This window comes from Ornithorhynchus anatinus, chromosome 5 (assembly GCF_004115215.2).
Source record: "Ornithorhynchus anatinus isolate Pmale09 chromosome 5, mOrnAna1.pri.v4, whole genome shotgun sequence".
In the NCBI taxonomy this organism is placed as follows: domain Eukaryota; kingdom Metazoa; phylum Chordata; class Mammalia; order Monotremata; family Ornithorhynchidae; genus Ornithorhynchus; species Ornithorhynchus anatinus.
Window position 1 is genome coordinate 109,063,096 of NC_041732.1, and position 24,445 is coordinate 109,087,540.

General features: G+C 51.9%; 1 protein-coding gene across 1 annotated transcript in view; it reads left to right on the plus strand.

The window, feature by feature from the left end:
• Positions 1–278: 278 nt before the first annotated feature.
• The window catches only part of EBF2 (EBF transcription factor 2), a 214,991-nt gene continuing 190,824 nt past the window's right edge, over positions 279–24,445 (plus strand). Inside the window, exons 1-6 of the mRNA XM_029066857.1 lie at positions 279–701; positions 3,992–4,148; positions 5,312–5,375; positions 5,877–5,932; positions 6,336–6,409; positions 13,946–14,014. Coding sequence (XP_028922690.1) covers positions 571–701; positions 3,992–4,148; positions 5,312–5,375; positions 5,877–5,932; positions 6,336–6,409; positions 13,946–14,014 — 551 coding nt within the window. The 5' untranslated portion in view covers positions 279–570. The remainder of the gene's footprint in view (positions 702–3,991; positions 4,149–5,311; positions 5,376–5,876; positions 5,933–6,335; positions 6,410–13,945; positions 14,015–24,445) is intronic.

The following is a 24,445-nucleotide window of genomic DNA, read 5'->3' on the forward strand; positions in this document are numbered from 1 at the left end:
GGAACCCGTCGCTCTTTAGCTCCATTCCTTCCTCCTCTTTTCCCCTTGCCCTTTTTTTTTTTTTTTTGGAGGGGCGGCGGCGGCGGTGGTTGTTTGTTTCAGGAGTTGGGAGGGGGAGGGGGCGCGAAGGCCAGCAGGCAGCAATCAATCTTCTCCGTTTCCCCGGGAGCAGCTGATGCCCCTCGCCGACAGCAGAGCCGGGGCGCAGCGCTGCCGCGATGCTGGCAGGATGATTTAGGCGAGAGGAGGAGGAGAAGGAAGGAGGAGGAAGAGGAGGAGGAGGAGGAGGAGGAGGAGGAGGAGGAGGAGGACCAGGAAGGTGAAGAAGGAGGAGAACCAAAGCCGCACAACTCACTCGGCGAAGGAGAAACTTTGACGGCCCAGGTTGGCCGGCGCGCGAGGCAGAAGGAGCCTAGGCAAGAAAACGAGAGGGAGAGAGCCACTCCAAACTTTTCTGGGGATTTTTTTCTGTTGCTCTGCTTGTTTGGACGGGGAGGTGGGGAAGGAGAGGTCGGGCGCACGCCGAGTGTCGCGTGGTTTTCCGAAGCCCGAGCGGGGCCGGCGGCGTAAATGTTCGGGATTCAAGACACTTTAGGAAGAGGACCAGCTCTGAAAGAGAAATCTCTGGGCGCCGAGATGGAGTCGGTCAGATCCTGGGTGAGGAACGTCGGGGTGGTGGACGCCAACGTAGCGGCACAAAGGTAAAGGAAAAGGCGCCGGCTCGTTCTGAAGACCAAACCCCAAGACCGCCCCCTCGCCCTCTCACTTTCCCTCGCTCTCCAGCTCGCTCTCGCCCTCTCTCTCTCCCCCATCTGTCGCCTGGCTCCCTCCGGGCTGGGGCTTAGCCTGGCGATGGCATTGATTTCCACTTTCGGCCAATCTGTCGGTGGAAACTCGGGCGCGAGACGAGGAGCCGGGGAGCCGGGGAGCCGGGGAGCCGGGGAGCCGGAAATCCTCAGCCTCCCTTCCCACCCACCCCCCAAGCGACCCCTCCCCAGATGCGCCTGCAGGGGGGTCCTAGACCTAGAAGGGGCCGTTTTCCCCACGCACCTCTCTGCCGGCCCCAGCTCCCGGACCGAGGAGAAGTTCGGCCACCCGGCCCGGGGCGGCTCGGCCCGGTCCTGCCGAGTTTCGGGGTTCCCACGCCCCCTCCCCTCCCCTCCCCTCCCCGTTCGGCGCGGCTTCTCGCCCGGCGGAGGGTCGCAGGGAGCCTGGAAATGGAAGAAGGACGAGGAGGGAGAGAGGAGGGGGAGCCCTTCGGTGGCCCGGGGCGGGCAGAGAGCGGGAAAACGCTCAGTTCCCGTCGAAGCCGCACTCCTAGGCCCACGCAATTAGGCACCCCCATATCCCTTGCCCCCCCCCCCCCATACACCCCCACCCCACCCCAACCTGCTCCCTAAACTTCCCCACCTCCAGCTTTTGGGTCCCGGGAGTCGGCCCCGTGTCCCAAGCGTTTCGGTTAAAGCGGCCTCCTCCGTGGATGTCAGCGCAGGCCGCTTTGAGAAGGGGGTCGAGGTATGTGGGAGTCGGGGGTCGAGGCCGGGACGGATCGTCCGAGGCTCCTCGGGCTCAGCATCCCTCCGGTCCACACGTCCCGCGCAGGGAGCTTCGCCGTCCCCTCACCGCTCCCGGGAAGGGGAGGCGGCCTTTCCGCCTCAAACCGTTTCCTAGCGAAAAGCCCTCTCTGCGGGGACTCGCCCGGGGGGACGGAGCGGCTTTCTGGGCGTCGGGGACGGGAGGGATCCCACTGGTCCAGGAGGGACCCCACCTCCCCGACTCTAACCCCGGGACCTCCAAGACTGCCCGGACACCGCCCGGGACGGGTACCCAGGAAAGTGCCCGCTTCCGAGAGACGGGCCGGGCGCTCAGTTTCAGAGTTGGGGGCCAGTGGACAATCAGGCGGCGGCGGGGGGCCTGTTTTCACCCCCCACGACCTTGTGTGAGTGAGAGAGAGAAGTGGGGGGTGGGTGTCAGAGGTGTCTCCTCCTCTAACCAACTATTCCCCTGCCGCAGTAACCTGAGGTCTGTCCGCAAGGAAAGCCTAAAGGCCTATGGGAGAGCCCTTCCCTAAAGACAGGGAGAGGGAGATTGCGTCCCAAACGGATCTTTTTTCGTGTAAGCGGAGTCTCTGCCGCCGGCCTGCTGCTCCGGGTCTGGCCCGAGTCTGGCCCGGGTCTGGTCCGGGTCTGGCCGGAGTCAGGCCGGGCGCCCTCGCCAGGACCCAGGGCACTTTAGGGCGGCAATGGTGCAGCCCGCGGCAAAGGGCGACGAGATGTCTTTCCAAGCCAATTTAGTGCCGTCTGCGGGGCTGTCCAGGGCGGCCCCACGCTCCGTGTGTGTGTGTTCGCGCGAGTGCGTGTGCGTTTTTCCTCTCTTTCTCTTTCTCTCTCCCCACCCCCCATGCATCCTTGGACCTAATCTCATGAGCGTACAGGTCTGTGGTCCCCTTCATACAAACACACGTTTACACATCGTTGACCGAATCTCGTACTTGTGTGCGTGTGTGCATTTCCCTCACACCCACAAATTTTCGAATCTGATTTTGAGAGTGTGTCTCCTTCACAAAAACACACATCCATCCACACACGCGCGCGCGCATCGGTGGTTCCAATCTTGTTTGTACGAATGTGTCTGGACTTGTGCGCTTCCTTCACAAGCACACACGAACACACCCACGTGCATCCTTGGGCCTGATCTTGTGAGTGTGAATCTATCAGAGGATCTCCTCTTTCACAAACACAGCTCCCCGGCGTCGGACTTGATCTTGGCCGCGTTTTCGACGGGGGCTGCGGGTTCTCTCACTTTTCAACCACCGAGAGGGAACTTGAATTCTCCAGTTCCAACACTCTTCAGCTTCTCCTTCCAAGCCACATCTCTTCCCTCCAGATCGAGCTCGTAAGGGAGAGGGTGGGAGGTGGTATTGACCCACCCCGGAGCTCAGAATATTGGAGTCGGGCGACTTTTCAGAACTCCGATCCATTTCCTTTTTTCATGGGCCTGGGAAAAACCTGCCCTTAAACCATCATCGTCGTCATCATCATCAACATCACCGTCATCATCACGAGACATTGGTGAAATAATGATAATAATAATAATAATAATAATTATGAGAAGGACTGTTTGGCCAGATCTCCGGCGGTTTTTCAGGTCCATTTTCCTGGGCTTCAGTGTCGCTCCTCTCTAGGAACAGGGAGGTAGTCAGGTCCAAGGGGGGAAGGGGGCAAGCGACGCTCCCTAAAGCCAAAGGAAGATGCCAGCCCCCGCCCCGCAAAACCCAGCAAACACCCCCTCGCCCCTGGCACCCCTGAGCTGAGGCTCAGAGCAGGCGTCGGCGGAAGGGCAAGGCAGAAGTCGATTTGGGGCGGGGGGACCCGACGGAAAGGGAGCCGGGATTCTTGTTCTTCCGTGGGCCGCCGGCCCCGCCGGCCGGCGGGCAGTGCCACCCTCCGAGCCCGTGGGCAGTGCCACCCTCCGAGCCGGCGGACGTTGGGCGGAGGGCCCTGGCGAGAGGTCTCAACGGACTCCGGCCCTGGGGAGCCTAGACTTCAAACCGGTCGGGACCCATCTCCGAAGTAGCCCCCTTCCCGCTTCCAAGCCAGCGGACATTCATTCATTCGATAGTATGTACCGAGCGCCTACTCTGTGCAGAGCACTGTCCTAAGCGCTTGGAATGTACAATTCGGCCACAGAGAGAGACAATCCCTGCCCGATGACGGGCTGACACACAGACTCTTAGAGGCACAGACACACGCACAGACCGGGCAACCTGGCCCGGGGCCGCCCGCCCGGCTCGGCCCGCGTTTTCCGGGGAGCCGAGGGGACAGCGGGCCGTTGGAGGGGACGTGTTTGTGGCGCGGGGGGATAAGGGGGTCGGGAGGGGTGGACACATCCCCAGACGGCCGGTCGGCCGGCGGGAAGCCCCCGGTGCGTGGTCGAAGGACCGGCCCCTCTAACGTCTCCTTTCCCTCTCGGCCACTTTGCTCTCTCGCAGCGGGGTAGCGCTGTCCCGGGCGCACTTCGAGAAGCAGCCGCCTTCCAACTTACGGAAATCCAATTTCTTCCATTTTGTCCTGGCGCTGTACGACCGGCAAGGCCAGCCCGTGGAGATCGAGAGGACGGCGTTCGTGGACTTTGTCGAGAATGACAAAGTGAGTGGCGGGACGCGAGAGCTGCTCGTGGGGCGCGGGTGGGGGCGGGGGTGAGGGTCCTCTCGCCTCCCGCCACCCCATCCCGACTGCCCTGGAGCCCACCGTTCCCATCGGGGCCCGCCGCCCCTTCCCCTTCTCCTTCGAATCACCGGGGATGATAGATGGGCCAGTCTCACCCGGAGCCTTTAAATCACCGTCCTCGCTGCTCTCCCCCCGCTATTTCCTCTGGCTCCCTTCCTCTCTGCCCCCTGCCACAGCAGCGCTCAGGGCCCCGCCGCCCACGGTCGGTCCCGCGGCCCGCGGTCGGTCCCACTGCCCACGGTCAGCCCCGCCGCCCACGGTCCATCCCACTGCCCACGGTCAGCCCCGCCGCCCACGGCCGGTCCCACTGCCCACGGTCGGCCCCGCGGCCCACGGTCGGTCCCACTGCCCTCGGTCGGTCCCACTGCCCACGGTCGACCCCGCCGCCCACGGTCAGCCCTCCTGTCCTAGGGCCTCCGGAGTAAAAACTTGGTCTGGCAGCCGCGGCCCTCGCTTGTTGCGATTTTTCCACGCGCTGTCGCTCCCCGGTCGGGTTAAAATCGTGTCTCACTCCCCCCCCCCCACCCCGGAGGGGGATCTCCCCGCACCCCCGGCTCCCGTGATCGGGGAGGTAGGGACCCCCGGGTCCAAGACAACTTTCCGCAGCGGCGGCCCCCAACCCTCCCGGAGGGAGAGGATCCCCGCCTCGAGGGGTCGGGCCGGACGGGACGGGACAGGACCGGCCCCGGTGTGGGCCCCCGAGTCCGCCCCCGCCGCGTTGGTGCGTGAGGGCCCTTCTCCCGGCGGGAGCGAGGCTGGCCGGGCTCGGGGAGACCATCCGACAGCCGGGCGCTCCCGCATCCAGAGCCTGCGGGGAAGACGCATTTGCGGAGTTTCCTCCGGCCCGGAGCGGGGATGGAGGCCCAGGGCGTGTGCGTGGCTGGGCTGTGCGGGGGCCTGCGTATTTCGGTCCTGGGACCCCGGCATCCCGGCAGGGACCCTCCCTGTCCCTGCCCGCCCTGCCGTGCCCTGCCGTGCCCCGCCGTGCCCTGCCGTGCCCCGCCGTGCCCTCCTTGCTCTCCTTGCCCTCCGTGTCCCGGGCCGGCGCGGGGAACAGGCTGCTCCCTTCCGTCCCTCCGCAGGAACAAGGCAACGAGAAGACCAACAACGGGACTCACTACAAACTCCAGCTACTCTACAGCAACGGTCAGTGCGGGCCGGGCCCGGGACGGCCCAGGGTGGGGAGGCGGAGAAGGACCGTCCGGGAGGGTCTCCGGGTCGCGGTGGACCTCCGCCGTGGACACCCCCCCCCCCCACCAACCCCGGGGCCGGTGGGCCGGAGCCGAGGCCGGGACCCCCACTGAGGCTGCCCCGCAAGGGGAGGGCACAGAAAGTCATCCGGAGGATTTGGGCGGTGGAGACCGGAGACTTGGCTCAGCCGGGGGAAAAAAAAAACAACAAAAAAAACCTAAAGCAAAACCACCACAGTTGTATTTTGCTTTTAAACCTGGAATCCGGATCGGGGATTTAACCCTCCACGCCACTGCGGGTAGACGGCCAGTTTCCTCGGCGAATTGAGGGCGGGAAGGTGGGAACTCGATGGATGGATGGATGGATGGATGGATGGATGGATGGATGAATTGATTGACGGGGAGGACCGGGAGAGATGACTGTCTTTCTTGCCTTCTCTGCCCCCACCAACTCCAGGAGTCCGGACAGAGCAAGATCTCTTCGTGAGACTCATTGATTCAGTCACCAAACAGGTGAGCCGAGCAAAGGGCCTCGGTGCTCTGGTCCCACGACCCCCTCCCAGCGCCCCGGACCCCGACTCCTCCCCATCTCTTCCCCACGATCGCCCCCAAATCCCCCTTCCCGCCCCGGCTCGGGAGGGGCACCGGGGGGGGGGGGGGGGGGAGCACTGGACCTTGACTTTTGTTTTTTGGAATGGCGAGTTTTGCCATTATCCGGATCCTTCGACGATTTTTTTTTCCCGTAAAATATTCGCCCACTTGGGTCAAGGATTGGGCTTTTGATTTCTGAAACGAGAGAACCGCGTCGATTCCCGATTTCTTTCTCCACGGGAGCAGGCCAGTCGACCGATCCGTGGGGTTTGTTTCACAGTGTCCCGTTGCCCCTCTGTCCATCCCCCGCTCCCCTTCCCCACAGCCCATCGCCTACGAGGGCCAGAACAAGAACCCGGAGATGTGCCGCGTCCTGCTCACCCATGAGGTCATGTGCAGGTAGGAGCCGATGGGCCCCCTTTCCTCGGGCGCGCTTCCCCGCTCCTTCCTCCCCATTTCTCCACCCCTCCCTCTGCTTTATCCGCGCTCTCCACTGCCCTTTCCTTCTCCTTCTTCTATCCCTCCACTTCCCCACTCCCTCCCTAATCCCCCTTTCCTCCTCATCCTTCCACTCTCCCCCCTGCCCCGCTCCAGGCCGTCCTACCTTCTTCGTTCTCTTCTTCCCACGTTTCCACTCCCCCTTCATCCTCCCCACCTCCAACCCCTTCATGTCCCCTTTCCCCGCTTCATCTCTGCCCCCCTTCCCGCCGCTGCCACCCCGAGTGACCTTTACTGTCCCCAGCCCCCAGGCCCACAAGCGTGTTTCCCGGCTCCGCCACGTGTCTGCTGTGGGACCCTGGGCAAGTCACTCTACTTCGTTGGGCCTCAGTTCCCTCATCTTTAAAATGGGGACTGAGTCTTTGAGCCCCAACGAGGGACGGGGCTGTGTCCAATCCGATTTGCTTGCCTCCACCCCAGCGCTTAGTACAGTCCTTGGCGCATAATTAGCTCTTAACAAGTACCACAATTATTATTATTATTATTATTCTGGGCATTGCCAGAGAGAGTGGTTGCTGTCCCTCTGGGTCCAGGTAGCCCGGGTTTCTCTTCCAGGATGTAGCGAGGAAAGGGGAAGACTGTTCTGGACACCCAACACGTTCAGGCCGGGAAAGAAAGGCCAAGGGTCCTCGACCTGCAGGGCCCCGCTCGGGGCCCCGGGACTCAGGCCTAGCCGTTGCCCTCACCCACCCGAGGCTAGGGGCCGGGCGTCCCGGGGATCCCGGGCGGATCCCGGGCGTCGTGGGGAGGCCGGGGGCTGGACGGTCAGAGCGGTGTCCCCTCGCCGAAGGGGCGAAGGTCCCGAGCAGCCGGTTTCAGGCTGCAGTCCCCCCTCTCATTGCAGAGTTGGAATCGCCTTTAACACAAGCCCGTGAGTGTGCGGAGTCGAAGGCACCCGTGGATTTTGCGAGAACATTTTCCCCGCTGGGAAATGTATTGTCTAGGCGTTCCTCTACCAATTCTACTGTATCGAACTGTCCCAAGCACTCAGTTCAGTGGTCCGCTTCCAGTTGGAGCTCAATAAATACCATTTATTGAGTGGAAACGGCTTTGCTATTTACCGACCCCGGCCGCTTCTCCCACCCCCCCGGGATCCAGTGTCCACCCCCTCGCCCGCCCCCCCCCAAGTTAGACGAGGGAACCGGGTCCGCAGAACGAGAAAGGGAGCAGGTGACCACAAGGGGCCATCTCCCCGAAGGGCAGGCAGGCTGGTTTTCTTGGAATCATGGTGAACGATGCGACTGTCTCTCAGGGTAGCTAGCTGGTTCTTGGATACAAATGAACAGGACGATTATAAATATATACTTATTTATATTACTGTGTATCTCCCCCACTAGATTGAGAACTCGTTATGGGCGGGGAACTTGTCTGCCCACTCTGCTTTATTGTACTCTCCCAAGATCTTAATACAGTGCCCTTGAACGTAGTTAGCAGTCAATAAATACCACTGATGGTGATGATTATGATGATGACAAAACACCTTTATTTTTCTCGAAGCATTAGGGTGCTTTAAAATTCCTAGTTAGCCGCTATCCCAGGGAGGTGTAAGGAACAAGGAATTACACGATGAGGGAGACGTATACTGAAGGGAAACTTTGAAGATGTTTTCATCTGGACCTAGAACTTTCCTAGAACTTCCATATTTCTCTTCCAAACTACCTCGTTTCTGTCACCTCGATGCGCTCTGCTGTGGCGAAATTTCACTTCCTCTTTCTGCTATTTTAGGAAACGCAGCCAAACTTCCCGATTTATTCAACTACCAGACTTGATATTTTTCAGACACCCAATGACACCTGATTTATTTCAGATTGTTTTCTATGCACCCCGACCCCCACTCCTCCCTCCCCGAACCTGTCTAGAGGGTATTCGTGTTTTTTCCCTAATATTATATACAAAAGAAAAAAAAAAGATTTCGCAAAGTTGAAAAGTTCATCTTTGCAACTGACCTTAGCTGACAGGAATCAAACATCGTTCTCCCGGGCCTTAGAGATGTGGGGAGAGCCAGGCTACAAACATAAGGAGATAGTTCATTATTCCGTGGATACTGAACTGCTTCTTGATAGATTAGCTCAGGAAGAAAATACAATTCCAAGATGCACTTCCCATGTAATGCCTAGATTATATAGGCAGAGCCTTTTGATTTGGTTGGCTAATCAAAGACCTGTCCCACACCCCACTCCCTTTCAAATGTCTTTGTTTAGAGAGATTACTCTTCTTAAAAAGGATCTAGCCCATTGTCTGATGCATTACACCTATCACTTTGAATAATACTTGTGTACCCCATCCGGCAGTAGTTAAGGTTGACGTTTTTATTTTTTAAGCCCAATCAAAGCCTCCTGATTTTATGCTGTTTAAGTGGCCGCATCCATTTTTAAAGCCTCTAGTTTAGTCAGCATTAGTAACAGTATATAAAAATTTAATGTTCTGTAACTGCTCTGCAGTTGAAAATTGTGAAAATGTGCTGCTATTTCCTAAACTGGATCTCCGTTCCCCCTGGTCCCCACAATTTAGTAATGACAAGTAAACAAGTGATTTTTCTGGGTTGTGATTCGCCTACGGAGCGGGGGTGGGGGTCCCATTAATAAATCCCAAACATGTTTTCCAGCCCCGCCCCAGAAACGAGAGTCAGAGCCGGTTGTTCCCCGCAGGAAAAATACCCCCTTGTCGCCCCCTCTCCCCGGGCACCCCTTCGTTTAGCGAAATGGGTAGCGCCGTCTAAATCACGTCCGCAGAAGCAATCAGAGGCTCAGCTCCCCAATAATTAGTTTGCCTAATTAGTCTCTTTTGCATTGGCTTCCTTTGGCGTACCTGGATGTTTTTATCAATATATATTCCGAGCACCTTTATTCACCACCTTCCACGGATAAACTCGATTCTCACAATTCCTCTCTTATCCTCGAGAGCTAAAATAAGAGGTTAAAAAATAAAATCTCCTCTCAACGAATAACTTTTCCCCCCTTTATTTCATTTGGCCAATGATTAGCCAGGAGATGGTCTAGTTGTTATGCTGCTGCCAGCCGCCCCTGGGCCGCCAATGCTCAGAGGGTTAAAAGATATTATAATTTGAACAGAAGTAGTCTCAAGGCCTACAGCTGGCTAATAACAGAGTTGTATTGAGTGCAAGCAAGCCCCACAGCTGTGACTTTTGCCACAAGGCTCCGGCTAGGCAGGAGCCTAATCAGATGGACCAGCCGGGCATTGGGGTCTGTGTCTTTATCGGCCAGATGGTGTGAATTTAGACACTTTTGTTATGCAATCACAGGGAGGAGTTGGGGAGAAGAAAACAAAACAAAAGCCACCATGCTGTGCGCTTATTTGAGTTTGAAATTAGAGACAGATTTTTGAAAGTTGAGGGTTGAATTTTAAAACCATTTTGGAGGGCAAGGAGGCTCCTAGTTGTCTTGAACAGTAGCTTGACTGACTGGCCGGACCCCCGGGGTTCCTCTCTGGGGTGGCTTCCCCCCTTCTTTCTGGAAAATACATGCTCGAGACAGCCTGGCCGCCAGTCTACCTCTCCTCTCTTATGCAGCTCGATGCTTCCCCTCACCGAGGAAGACCTTTCTGGGGTTTGGGGGAGAAGAGGCGGAGGAAAGATCTCCAATGAGTAGAATGATCAGAGATGCTTAGGGGAGGCTTCAGAGGTCAGGGCCACCTCCAAGGAGGCAGTGGAACCAACAGAATACAGAAGGGGGCTTTAATACAGAAGGGGGCTTTCTTTCCTCGAAAGGGACCTCCTTTCACCTTTTAGACTGTAAGCTCGTGATGAGCAGGGATTATGTCTGTTATATTGTCCTCTCCCAAGTGCTTAAGACTGTGCTCTGCACACTGTAAGTGCTCAATAAATACGACTGACTGACTTTCATCTACCCCCTTGAAAAATGCTCAACCTAACCCCAAGATGGGTTAAAAGTAGTAATCTAGCTTCTTCAGTCAGTGGTAAACACATCCTGACACTGCATTGGGTCGCTTAAGGGGTCCGTCTCTGTTTTTGACTGAGGTGAAGCAATTCCACTAGGGTGTTTTCAAACTCCAATAGCTGGTGGGTTAACGACCTTGAAGCCACGGGTCTCTTACAATCGTGTAGCACAGTGCTCTATTCACAGTAAGCACTCAACAAATTCCCAGGATAGATTGACTGACGAGCTGGTCCCATTGAAGCCAGTAGACCAGAACCACACCCCAACAAATAAAAATTGGGATAAATTTGTCTCCATTATTATTATTTTAATAAAAGGGACTGAGAGAGCTTCCAGAATAGTTAGATCTGAGAGGGCTTCTTCACTCTTCTCAGTGTAGTTAATAAGGTGAGAATCAGAATGGATTTCCTTCCACTTTTGTCCTGCTGTACGTTGTGAGCATGGCAGGAGTTCCAATGTCTCCCCGTTGGGAAGAGGAGGCAGGTTGGATCGCAGGGTTTCGATTGGAAGCATTTGTTCATTTCCCCCAGCCACCCCTCCACACTGTATCACCTTGGCTCCAGTCAGACATTTTTATCTGCTTTTCTTCTGTCAGAGGAAATCCTCATGGAAAACAATTGAATTCAGCTAAGGAATTTTGCAAACTCACCCGGCCCCTGGACCATCCCCACAACGCTAAACAGACGGGCACATTTTGACATTGTGTGTGTTCTTTCTTAAATTGTATGCAGCTTTGCATACACATTTTGGGTTCAGTTAACATGCTGGCAGTGTCGAATGAGATCGTCTGCTTTGACATTCTCTAGTTAACACGTACGTGGCTTTCAAATGTGGGTGATTGCTGCAACAGCGATCCGTGTGCTCTGTGCCAAGGTGCTATGGTGATCGGCACTGGAGAGATAAACAATCCCACAGTGATTGGACTAAGGGAGGAGGAGGAGGAAGAGAGCAAGTGAGAAAGAAACAGGCCAGGCTAGCATTTTATTGGTATGAATCTTGGGTTGGCTTAAAAATTTCAAGGAAAAACTAGAGTTGTTGCAAAGACAATGGGCAAATTATTTTTTTTTCCAAAATATTCCAGTGATATAATCTGGGATTTTAGAGGAAAAAAATCCTTTTTCTGTTTTCAATTCTTGAACATCTAAATAATGTGTTTGTTCCCCTGAGCTCTTTACAATGATTCCTTAGCTGATCCATCCATCTCGGAGGTGTTGCTTCCCATTTTCCAGATGAATAAATGGATGGACAGAAAGGATGGGGGTCCACAGGGCAGTGACTGAGCTGTGATTAGACTTCCGAGTTACTGTTAGTTGAGAAAACTGTCACATGACCTCACAATGCGTTCAGCCTATTGATAATTCTGATATCAGCCATGTGCTAACTGGAGAACAGTTTCAAAAAGAATTATTATAAATATATTGGTTGTTGATAAAAGGGAAAAGTCCAGTCTAGCCACAGAGGGTAGGCTTAGGTAGGGGCAGTAGTCAGAGTGGCAGGAGTAAAAGTAGGCACGGTAAAAATAAAAGGAGTAGTGGCACTAGTAGGAGTCTTGGGGTAGGACGATTGGTAGTAGGAGGAGGAGGAGAAGGAGGAAGAGTCAGGGGGGTAGAAGGAATAGGAGTAGAGGGAGTAGTAGGAATAGAAGGAGTAGTAAGAGTGGTAGGAGTATTCATTCAATTCTATTTCAATCGTATTTACTGAGCAATTGCCGTGTGCAGAGCTCTGTACTAAGCACTTGGGAGAGTCCAATATAGCAATAATCAGACATATTTCCTGCCTACAGTGAGCAGTGAGAATGGTAGGAGTAGTCAGGGTTCTAAGAGTAGCAGGATTCAGAGTCATAGTTCCAGGCAGGAGCAGGCCTGAATTTACCCTAGAATTAGTTGGGCCCAGCACCTCAGGGGGTCCACTGTCACCCCACCTCTCACCAACCCCCAACCCCACCCCACTTCACCTCACCACTCTTACTGTCATGGCAGCCACTTACTTGGGGGCAGAAGTTTCTCACCTCCACCAAGGACAACGAGGAACTGCTAGCCCAGGGCACCGCCCTGACCTTAATCTGGCTTGGCCCCACGCCAGGCCCCACCCCAAGATGCCCAAGCCATTTGCCAGCATCCTGCAGCACGGACCTGGCAGTCAGCGGGGCTTCTACTTTGGCCATAGGTGGCCTGGAGGCATTTCAGAGCCATGAAGGTGGCTTGGCAAACTGCAGATGAGCAGCGTGGTGTACTGAAGTCCTTCTTCCAATCTTTCTCCACTAAAGATTCCTTCTGGCAACTGTCTAAATTCCACAGGCCCTTTTCCTGTGGCCCAGCTGTTTGCCCTCCCGGATCCATTGCAACTGTTGCACTATCTATACAACAGGAAGCAGGGTGGTCTAGCGGATAGAGCACGGGCCTGGGAGTCAGAGGACCTGGGTTTAAATGCTTTCTCTGCCACTGTCTTGCTGTGTGACCTTGGGTGAGTCATGTAACTTCTCTGTGCCTCAGTTTTCTCATCTGTGAAATGGGGATTCAATTCCTGTTCTTTCTCCTACTTAGATTGCGCGGTCCCCATGGGACAGGGACTTTGTCCGATCTGATTAACTTGTATCTACCCCAGTGCTTAACAAATAATAAACACTTAACAAATATAATAATAATAATAATGATATCTCTTGGAACCATTTCTTTCACCTCAAGGAAAACCCTAATTTCTTTACCTTTCTCCTTAAACCATCCCTTTTCATTTCCTTATCCTTTTCTCTTCCTTTCCCACTTCAGACTCACCTCTTTCCTGCCCCTAATCACCCCCTCCTGTAGCAAGATTTTGGCCCAGGGATCCCAAGTGGAAATCTTTTGGACCCTCTGATTCCAGGCCTTGTTTGGGGAAAGAGCAGTTGAAAAGAGAGCAGCCAGGATGGAAAGTGTGCCTGTGTCCTTACTGATTCAACCCTTCCTCAACTCTCTGTTTTGAAGTTTTTCTTTCATAAAATGTAATCAACAGTGGCCCTCCATCCCCTCCTTATTTATGTTCCAGGAATCTGGGGTAAATGAGAGGACAAATGTCTGTAAAGTACATGGAGAACCTATGTAAACAATGGTTTATCCTCATATGTAATTTTATTGTGAGTTCAATTAATCAATCAATGGCATTTATTGAGGACTCACTGTGTGCAGAGCACTGTACTAAGCCCTTGAGAGAGTACTTATAATAGAATTGGTAAACTTGCTTCCTGCTCTCCAACAGCTTTCGATTTAGTTGGTGAGACAGACTAAAATAAATTACAGATAGAAGAAGCGACAGAGTATAAGGATATGGACATAAGTGCTATGAGGCTGGGGTAGGTACAGAGCCAAGTACATAGATAACACAGAAGGGAGGTTGAAAAGGGTGGGGAGATGAGTTAGTCAGGGAAGGCCTCTTCGGGGAGGTGTGACTTTAGTAGGGCTATGAAGATGGGGAAAGCGGTGAATTTGGACAAATTATGCTCATTGTATATTATTGATTTCTTTCTCCCTCTCTCTCCAACCAAAAGTCGGTGCTGTGAAAAGAAGAGTTGTGGAAACAGAAACGAGACTCCTTCAGACCCAGTCATCATCGACAGGTAGGAAAGAAACTCTCGTGCTGTGTTCTTTGTGAACCACAGGCTGATGGTTGGCCCCATGATACTTCACGTGTGTGTGTGTGTGTGTGTGTATGTCTGGGGTGTGGGGGAGCTACGAGGCCCCCATTGTGAAGACCCCCGGTTGTCCATGTACAGGTCTGGTTTCTCCATGGAGGGCCATGGAAGAGCTTTTCGGATTTAATGCGTGATTGGAAATCAAACGTCGAGTCATCTTCCCGTGCGCTAATTTGAGTTTAACTGATATTCCATGGATGGTCAGGGTGTGACATCTCTCTTAATCAGCAGGGCTGGGTTTAACCAGATCACTGGAAGAGACGATGTTGAATATCAGCCTTCTGCTTCATTAACCATTTCCGGGTTGGCAGTCATGCTTAGAGCCAATCTTGGGAGCTAGCGAGACTTCTCCTTTGAACTCCGCAAATGTCTATGTTTCCATGTTGTAGAGCGGTGTTGGATTCGGAAGCTGAAGTGAAACTACTGGGGCGTTTCCTTTCAGGTTGAGCTGTGGTCACTAATGGTCCGCACACAGGCCTCCGTGCGAGAATTCCTGGATCAGAACCTGGCATAGCACTGCAGCATAGAACTGGCTGCAGGATTTTGATCACATGCTTTAGCCGCTCTGGGCCATGGTCGTTCTTCCAAATCGTGGGGTGCTTGTCACCACAGAAATCCCAAGAGCTATCGCACAGCTTCTTGGGAGGTGGAGTGTAATAAATAGTCTGTGAGGTCTTCGGGCTAGCATGCAGGATATGCATGTTGTCCAGATGGGTGGATTATTCTGCCACTTTAGGGGGTTCAGGTGATTTTAGGGAGCTGCTTGGAACTTCTTTAGCCTTGTATGGAGCTCTCTCTCTTGGGCGATGTAAGATGTCCATGGTTAGCCCTGAAATGGGCTATTTGACCTGAGCAGATTATTTCATACCAAATGGCAAATAGAAGTCAAAGTGTATTTTGTGGGTCTGAGTTTCGCAGGTAATCGATCGGTGGCTGAAACTCAGAGTCAGCACTCTCCTCGGGGACAAGCTCGGGATCCGCCCAATGCTGCTTCGGTCATTTTGTTTGGAGGATTGGGCTCTCCAGGCCTGGCTGAGTCCCTGGATGCAGCCCCAGTCAATGGTTTGAGCTCTCCTCTTCTCTCTCCTCTCTGCCATTTTCACACCCCTCGAATTTGGGATTTTGAAAACGTGTCCAACGTCAGGACTCGGGATCAATCTGAAAAACTCCCAGCCCAACGAGAGCAGCCCCCTGGCCATAAGCTCCCCTCCACATTAAGAAAGGGGGTGGGGGGTGGGGCAGCCGTTGATTCCCATGACTCCCACCTGGCTGATCCCCGATGCCCCCTCCCTTCCGTTGGTCCCTCCTCTGGAGTTCCCCGGTCAGTTCCAGGCAGGATGTTCCAGGGGTTTACATTCTCAAGAAAGGGCTGTTCTCCATCTGGCACTTGCCTGAGATCTGGGCCTGTTTGCCAAAACCAATTTTGAGAAAGTGTAAGTTTTATCTTCACGCTTAATGAAGGGGTTTTATGTAATTAAGAAGTTCACTTTTACTGTGTCCTCCACAACAAAGCAACCCAGCAATGGCCGTATTTCATCTGAAATGTATTTCTTCTGAAACGCAGCACTCACCCACAAGAACACCTCCTAACAAATCCCCCACCCAACACACGTCCCCAAGTGTGCTGTGAATGGTGTGCATTGTGTTTAAAGGAACACTGTGCTTGCAAACTGATACATTTGGACCGCTATTTTTTTTTAGTGGTACTTGTTAAGCACTTGCTTTGGGTCAGGCACTGTACTGAGAAGCAGCGTGGCTCAGTGGAAAGAGCCCGGGCTTGGGAGTCAGAGGTCATGGCTTCGAATCCCGTCTCTGCCACTTGTCAGCTGTGTGACTGTGGGCAAGTCACTTAACTCCTCAGTTACCTCATCTGTAAAATGGGGATTAACTGTGAGCCTCACGTGGGACAACCTGATTACCCTGTATCTACCCCAGCACTTAGAACAGTGCTCTGCACATAGTAAGTGCTTAACAAATACCAACATTATCATTATTTTTATTATTACTAAGTGCTGGGGTAGATGCAAACTAATTAGGACTTTGGTTTTCCCCCAGAAGCTCTTCTTTCTCTCTTTGTCTCTGCCCTTCCATGTGATGGGCCTGCAAGTCTGCAGGAGTCATTCACTCTGCATCACAGAGAGGATGGGGGTGAAGTCTGAATTTCCTCTTTGAAGGGGAAGGATGCTCAGCTCAGCTGAGCCTGGAATAATTGAGGAGCCATTCAGTCCCTCCCATTCACCAGGTTTATGCAACAGAGCTGTGTGGAAGATGGGGTCAAGACCACAGGGCAGTAGTAGTAGAGATACAGGATGGCTTAGTGGAAAGAGCACGAGCTTGGGAGTCAGAGGTTGTGGGTTCTAATTTCACCTCTGCCGCTTGTCAGCTGTGCCACTTTGGGCAAGCCACTTACCTTCTCTATGCCTCAGTTATCTCATCTGTAAAATGGGGATTAAGACCTCATGTGTAAAATGGGGATTAAGACTGTGAGCCCCACACGGGGCAATCTGATTGTCTTGTATCTACCTCGGTGCTTAGAATAGTGCTTGGCACATAGTAAGTGCTTAACAAATACTGTCATTATTATTATTATTATTACTAGTAGTAGTACTGAGCTAGGAACAAGGTAGAAAAGAAGCCTCAGACAATGCTGCATCCCAGATGAACACTGGAAGTCATTAGCTGAGGATGAACTTGCATAGCTCACTGCCATCAAGAAGGGAGTATAAGTCTTTGAGGAAAAGCTCAGTTTGAAAAGAGAGCCAAGGAGGCAAAAAAGAAAGCAGTGTCAGGTGCTATGAAAATTGAATACAACAAAGCAACAAGGGACAACTGTGTTCTGCGCCCAATGTGGCCCAGCCTGTGTCCCCCATTGGCCTTTACAGCCACACATGTACTCATGGATGAACTTCATCAGCAGTGATGTTTCATTCGAATGCCAAGGGCAACTGGATATATTGATTGAGCATCCCCTGGGTGCTGTGCAGGCTACTAAGCACTTAGGAAAATAGTTCAATGAGGCATATTGTGTTCCCTCCCACAAAGAACTTGCATTCCAACAGGGTAATAGAGTAATAATAATAACAATAATAATAATTATGGTATTTGTTAAGCACTTACTTTGTGCCAAGCACTGTTCTAAGCACTGGGGTAGATACAAGGTAATCAGGTTGTCCCACGTGGGGCTCACTGTCATAATCCCCATTTTACAGATGAGGGAACTGAGATGTGAAGGTCACACAGCAGACAAGTGGCATAGCTGGGATTAAAACCCACATCCTCTGACTCCCAAGGCCCGTGCTCTTTCCACTAAGCCACACTACGTAAATAAACGAATGAACAGCTGAATAAATGTGTATGCACAAGTGTTGAGGACAGGTAAAAATAAATTCACTTGGGTAGCCTGGTATGAACTGGGGAAGGCATTTGGGAGAAAGTGGGCTGTCAGAAGAGATTTGAATGTGGGGAGGGTTGTGGTCTGTCTTATGTGGGGACGGAGGGAGTTGCAACCCAGGGGAACAGTTGAGTGAGTAGACACTCAAATCATCTATCTTACATCGCTGATTTCCTACTACTATCTTACGTCCTGATTTCCTTTCCCCTTCATTAGAAGCCTTTTTAAAATCACATCTCCTCCAGGAGGGCTTCCCTGACTAAGCCCTCATTTTCCCTACTCCCTCTCCCTTCTCCATCACCCTTGAGTTGTGCTCTTTATTCATCTTGATTCTATTTATCATGAGTATGTTGTCTTGTTTTTGTCTGTCTGTCTCCCCCGTTTAGACTGAAGCCCCTCACTGGGCAGGGATTGTCTCTATCTGTTGCCGAATTGCACATTCCAAGTGCTTAGTACAGTGCTTTGCACATAGTAAGCGCTCAATAAATACTATTGAATGAATGAATGAATCTCACCCTCAGCCCCACAGCACTTATGTCCATATCTGCAGTTAATTTTAATGTCTGTCACCCCCTAGACTCTAAGCTCCTTGCAGGCAGGGAACGTGTCTACCAAACTGTACTCTCCCAAGCATTTAGTGTAGTGCTCTGCACACAGTAAGCACTCACTTAATACAATTGATTGATTGATTGGGAGAGTTGAGAGCCAGATACAGTCAGAGGGTGAGCCTGGAGGGTGGGTGCAGGATGGTAGAGGTAGGGAACAGTCCCATGTCTACGTACAAGAAATCATTATAGTCCATTTGAAAGAGCTTTGAGATGTTTCTGGGTTGGGGATCAAGGGTTAGTGGCTGGACGAGGGGGGTGCCCAGCAGGGACCGGAAGGTACGTGGAGGGAGTGGGACACTGAATGCTGATCTCAGGCATGGAAATAAAGAGCCGACGCAATGCTTTACAGGGAAAGCCCAGCTCTGGTTCTGCTTTCTTCAGCTCCTGATGACAACCCTGACTGCTGGGAGCCAGCGAGACCCAGGTCTCCTCTCAGAGCACTGTCCTCGGCCCCAGAGAGGCCCAGGTCTCCTTGGAGCCCCAGATCACTGTCTTCGGCCAGTAAGATCCCAGTCTCCTCCAAGCCACAGAGCATTCATCCTTGGCCCCTGTGAGACCCAGGTCTCCATGCCCAGGGCCCATAGAGCATTGTTTTGGCCCCAGCAAGGCCCAGAACTACTGTAAGCCATAGAGCACTGTACTTGGCCTCTGTGAGACCCAGGTCTCTTCCAGGCCCAGGGCCCACATAGCAGTGTCCTCAGCCCCAAGGAGATCTGGGTCTCCCTTGAATCACAGAGCACTGTCCTCGACCCCATGGTAGATTGCCTATCCCTCCTCAGGTTGCAATTGCAGACCCAGCAAGGACCACTCCCAGACATCCATGTGCAGCTGGGCACACATGCCTTCTGGGAACACTTACCACCTGGGTACACAAACCATTTGTGCACACACACATGATCCATGCACACTTGCCATCTGTGCACACACACTACCTAGGCACACATGTGGTCCTGGCACACCCCGGTCTAATAGCGCTTGCTACCAAATCTTTGGCCTCCAGCAATGCCTTGTTCTTTATGTGAAATCTGTGGAAGAAAATCATGAAAAGGCCCTATTTTTGTAGTGATTAATTTTTGGTAAAGAAATCCAAATTTTCTTGAGCTGAGCATTATGGTCTTCTTGGTAGTCATGTAAAAACAAGAGACCAAAACTGAGACTTTTACTATTTGCAGTTTCAGGTAAAAGTAAAGATTAACCTTCCTAATGGACAGCAGGTTCCCCTTCTCCTTTCTCCCACTTCTCCCCGATACCTGGAAGTTTTTTTTCCTAACGTTAGTTAAGTACCAAAGGCACAAAGGAGTCTGTAGTTGCATTGAAGAGTCATTTGACTGAAAGTTTGACAATCAGAAAAAAGATTGCTTTTCCTTCCTTTCCCTCTCCTCTCTCTCCCATCAGTCTCTTTTGCTCAGCTCTTGAAGAGATAGCTCTTCGGGACAGGCCAAGGCGAAGGAGGGCTTGTCTTTTAGACTTCACTAATTTCTTCACTAATCTACTCTTTTTCAGCCTCCATTCAATGAATTGTAACATACTGGCAAGATATGGCTTGGACCAGCATGTCTTATGTCTACTGTCACCTCCGATCTTCCCCTCAGTACTGCAGGGTCCTTTCTTGGGGCACATCTGGCAGGACCCCACGTCCTCAGGATCCAAGTTGACCCCAGGACCCGGGACATCCCCTAGAAATGGAGTTTTGGTGAAGGAACAAAATTAACTGCTCCAGGCCTGATTCCCCGCCTATATTTGGACCTAGCTAATGCCTCCAGCTTTCTTCTGGAGGACCCTGCTCTAAGGCCCTGTCTTGTAACTCTCACCCCCTCATCTCTCTCTCCTTTTTCTCTTCTTTCTTCCCCACCCCCATCTCAGTTTGTACCTTCAAATGTTTCTCCCTCTGCTGCAACCGGGCCTTCTACCCTGCACCTTCTCCTGCCATCTGGCACTGCTTCTTTCTGGCATCTCTCTGCCTCATCGACTTCCCATTTCAGTTGAAACATATGTTTCTATCCTCTTTTCCCTGGCCTATACATCTTAATTTCTCTCTCAAATTTAATGCTTAACTTCGTCTGCTGTATTTAACCCTACCACAGATTTATGGAGGCAGCAAACAGAAGAGGAGGTAGTGCAGAGCCTTGGAGTGCAATAGTGAGGGGAGGAAAAAACCCCTTTGTGTCATTCGCTCCCTCCTCAGTCAGTCCCCCCGGCTGCCTGGACACAAAGCCCGAGTGGTTCCTATACCTCATCGTGGAGTCTTGTTTTAATTTTATATCGGCTAAGTCTTTCCCTTCCCTTCCCTGAGGGAATCCCGAATGCGTTGGACTTTCAGCTCACCCCCTCTTTCTCCTCGGTATCACAAGGTTTGCGACATTTGATGAGGGTGGCTCAAAAGTCTTGGCCCTTAAAGAATTGACAGAGGGGCCACATAGCTTTCGCTTGGTGTTGCTCCAAGAGGACAAGCTGGCTGGGAAAAGGAAGGGTTAACTTCATGTCCGCTGCTTTACTTGAACTGAGGAAAATAACCTTGATAACCAAAAGAGCTGGAAGTGAGAGGACACACAGAGGTGCATCTTGGGAGTGACAGAGCCTCTAGATTGGCCGTGGGATCTCGAGTCATCTATTTTTTGTTTGCCTTCCCCTCTGCACTTTTTCATTCACTCGTTCAATGCTATCGACCGCGAGCCTTTTCATTCGATTCATATTTACTGAGTGCTTTCTGTGTGCAAAGCTCTTTACTAAGCATTAAGCATTGTACTAAGCCTTTTGTGTGCAGGTCCCTGTACTGAGCATCTATTATGTGTAGGGCACTGTACCAAGTGCCCTGCTGAGTTCTGGGCACTGTACTTAGTGGCTACTGTACTAAGCATCTGTTATGTGAAGAAGAGTACCTGCTGGGTGCTGGGCACTGTATTGAGGGGCTATTGTGTGTAAGACACTGTGCAGGGCACTGTGCAGTACACTGTTCAAGGCACTTAACTGAGTGGCTATTGTGTGCAGGGCACCGTGCTGAGTGCTAATTTTGTGCAGGGCACTGTAATGAGCACTGGGGAAGAGCACCAAAAAGGATGAACGAAGCTTGGACTGCAGTCCCCAGAGGGCTCCCACTTGAAAAGCGGGGCTGGGAGGCTGGTGGTGGCACATGAAGTGGGATTGAATCCACCGAGTCGAGCTGGGGTGAATGCTTATCCATTCAGCTGTATTTATTGAGTGCTTACAATGTGCAAAGCATTGTACTGGCTTGGGACCACCGCCTCGGCCCTCCCCGAGGCAGTGGTTAGCCGCACTGTTGGCTGGCCCTTTGGGTGGCCAGGGTTTGCTGCCTTCCTGATGAAACCCTACTCTTGTAGTAGTAGGGGACTCTACTCAGATGGCGGGCATGGACCAACAACTATTGCAAAAAGCTTTCCCGGCTTTCCTCCCCTCCCTCTCCCAGGGGCCCACAGAACTACCCAAGGGATTAGAGTTGGGAGCCCGGCACAGGGACTCTTTGATTTCACTTGCCTATGGGGATTGATTTCTAGCCATCTTATGTACTTAGATATCCATGTATATCCAACTGAATGTAACATTGAATTATTCACTTTGACTACTCCATTTATAGATAGTTTTAAGCTAGTTTCCTCTATTAGAGTGGAAGCTCTTCGTGGGCAGGGATAACATGATTTCTCTGTTTTGTACTTCCCACGTTCTTAGTGTGTTGCACTCATGGACTCTCAATAAATAGGGTTACTACTACTATTACTACTCTTACTACTGCTACTACTGCTCCTGCTATTACCATTGCTACAACTACAGAGAAGCAGCGTGGCTTAGTAGAAAGAGCCCGGGCTTGGGAGTCAGAGGCTGGGGGTTCTAATCCCGGTTCCACCACTTCTTTGCTGTGTGACCTTGGGCAAGTCATTTCACTTCTCTGTGCCTCAGTTACCTCATCTGTAAAATGAGGTTTAAAAGTGTGAGCCCCACGCGGGACAACCTGATTACCCTGTATCCAAGCAGTGCTTAGAACACTGCTTGGTACATAGTAAGCGCTTACCAAATACCACAGTTATTATTAATTATTGCTACTATTACTACTATTATTATGACTTCAATTATTACTACTACTTGGGAAGCAGCATGGCACAGTGGATAGAGCCCGGGCCTGGGAGTCAGAAGGTCGTGGGTTCTAATCCCAGCTCCACCACTTGTCTGCTCTTTGGCCTTAGGCAAGTCACTTCACTTCTCTGTGCCTCAGTTACCTCATCTGTAAAATGGGTATTGAGAATGTGAGCCCCATGTGGGACAGGGACCTGATTTACCTGTATTCATTCATTCATTCATTCATTCATTCAATAGTATTTATTGAGCACTTACTATGTGCAGAGCACTGTACTAAGCGTTTGGAATGGACAAGTCAGCAACAGATAGAGACAGTCCCTGCCCTTTGACGGGCTTACAGTCTAATCGGGGGAGACGGACAGACAAGAACAATGGCAATAAATAGAGTCCACCCCAGTGCTTAGTACAGTGCTTGGCACATAGTAAGTGCTTAACAAATACCACAGTTATTATTATTATTACCAGTACTACTAGTCTTGCTACTGCTGGCTGCCAAAGAATGATCAAGGCTTTGCTATGTAGATTGAGGACTTCCCTGAAAAGCAAGCTGAGCCTAGGAATGAATGGAAGAAATGAAGAGGCTGGGAATCTATCCTCTGCCTCACAACTCCTTTGTTGTGATGCTCTGGGAAAATGGCCATCCCCTCCAGAAGACTCAGTTTACCCATCTGTAAGGCAAGTATGATCCCATCCCACAGTCTCCTCCCAGGGATGGGATAACCGTGAGTGAAATAATGACTATAGAGTGCTGTGAGGGCCACAGAGGAAGGATGCCCTCTAAATACCAGGAATCATAATCATAATTAATAATTGCTTTATTATCAGAGCGCCCCAACTCTGGAAGCCTCTGTACATATTTCAAGAGCTGCTCTATCATGTTGCAGGACCTTTCTCCAAGCAGCGTGGCTCAATGGAAAGAGCACGAGCTTTGGAGTCAGGGGTCATGGGTTCGAATCCCAGCTCTGTCACTTGTCAGCTGTGTGACCGTGGGCAAGTCACTTAACTTCTCTGTGCCTCAGTTACCTCATCTGTAAAATGGAGATGAAGACCGTGAGCCCCACATGGGACAACCTGATTCCCCTGTGTCTACCCCAGCGCTTAGAACAGTGCTCTGCACATAGTAAGCGCTTAACAAATACCAACATTATTAATGCAGCCACATCCTGCCACTGCTGCCAATTCTGGAGGATGATTGTGCCACCCTCAACGCACCCGGGGGCTGGGCTGCCTCATTCATTCATTCAATTGTATTTATTGAGCGCTTACTGTGTGCAGAGCACTGTACTAAGTGCTTGGAGGTACAATTCGGCAGCAGAGACAATCCCAACCCAATAACAGGCTCACAGTCTAGAAGGGGGAGACAGACAACAAAACAAAACAAGTAGGCATCACTACACTAAAAATAAATAAATACAACCATAGAAATATGCACATCATTAATAAAATAAATAGAGCAATAAATATGTACAAATATGTACAAGTTCTGTGGGGAGGGAAGGGGATAGAGCGGGGGAGGGAGTAGGGGCGATGGGAGGGGAGGAGGGGCAGAGGGGAAAAGGAAGGGCTCCAGTTCTGGGAAGGCCTCCTGGAGGAGGTGAGCTCTCAGTAGGGCTTTGAAGAGGGAAGAGAGTTTAGTTTGCGGATGTGAGGAGGGAGGGCGTTCCAGGTCCAGTGGTAGGACGTGGGCCAGGGGCTCGACGGCGGCACAGGCGCGGGAACGAGGACTGTGAGGAGGTTAGCGGCGGCAGAGGAGCGGAGTGTACGGGGTGGGCTGTAGAAGGAGAGAAGGGAGGTGGGGTAGGAGGGGGCAAGGTCCGTAAGGCGAACCAGATCAGGGTCTAGAGGTGGATTTTAGGCATTTCCAACCTTGTGCTTGCCTAACTGCTGAGCACCATGGTAAGGCACAAACACTAATAATAATAATAATGATAATAATGATGGCATTTTCTTATGCAGCATAGTATGTGCAAGCACTGTTCTAAGCAATGGGATAGATACGAGGTTATCAGGTTATAATAATAATAATAACGTTGGTATTTGTTAAGCACTTACTATGTGCAGGGGTAGATACAAGGTAATCAGGTTGTCCCACATGAGGTTCACAGTCTTAATCCCCATTTTACAGATGAGGTAACGGAGGCACAGAGAAGTTAAGTGATTTGCCCAAGTCACACAGCTGGACATGGCAGAGCCGGGATTAGAACTCACAACTGACTCCCAAGCCCATGCTCTTTCCACTAAGCCCACCCTGCTTCTGCTGCTGCTTCT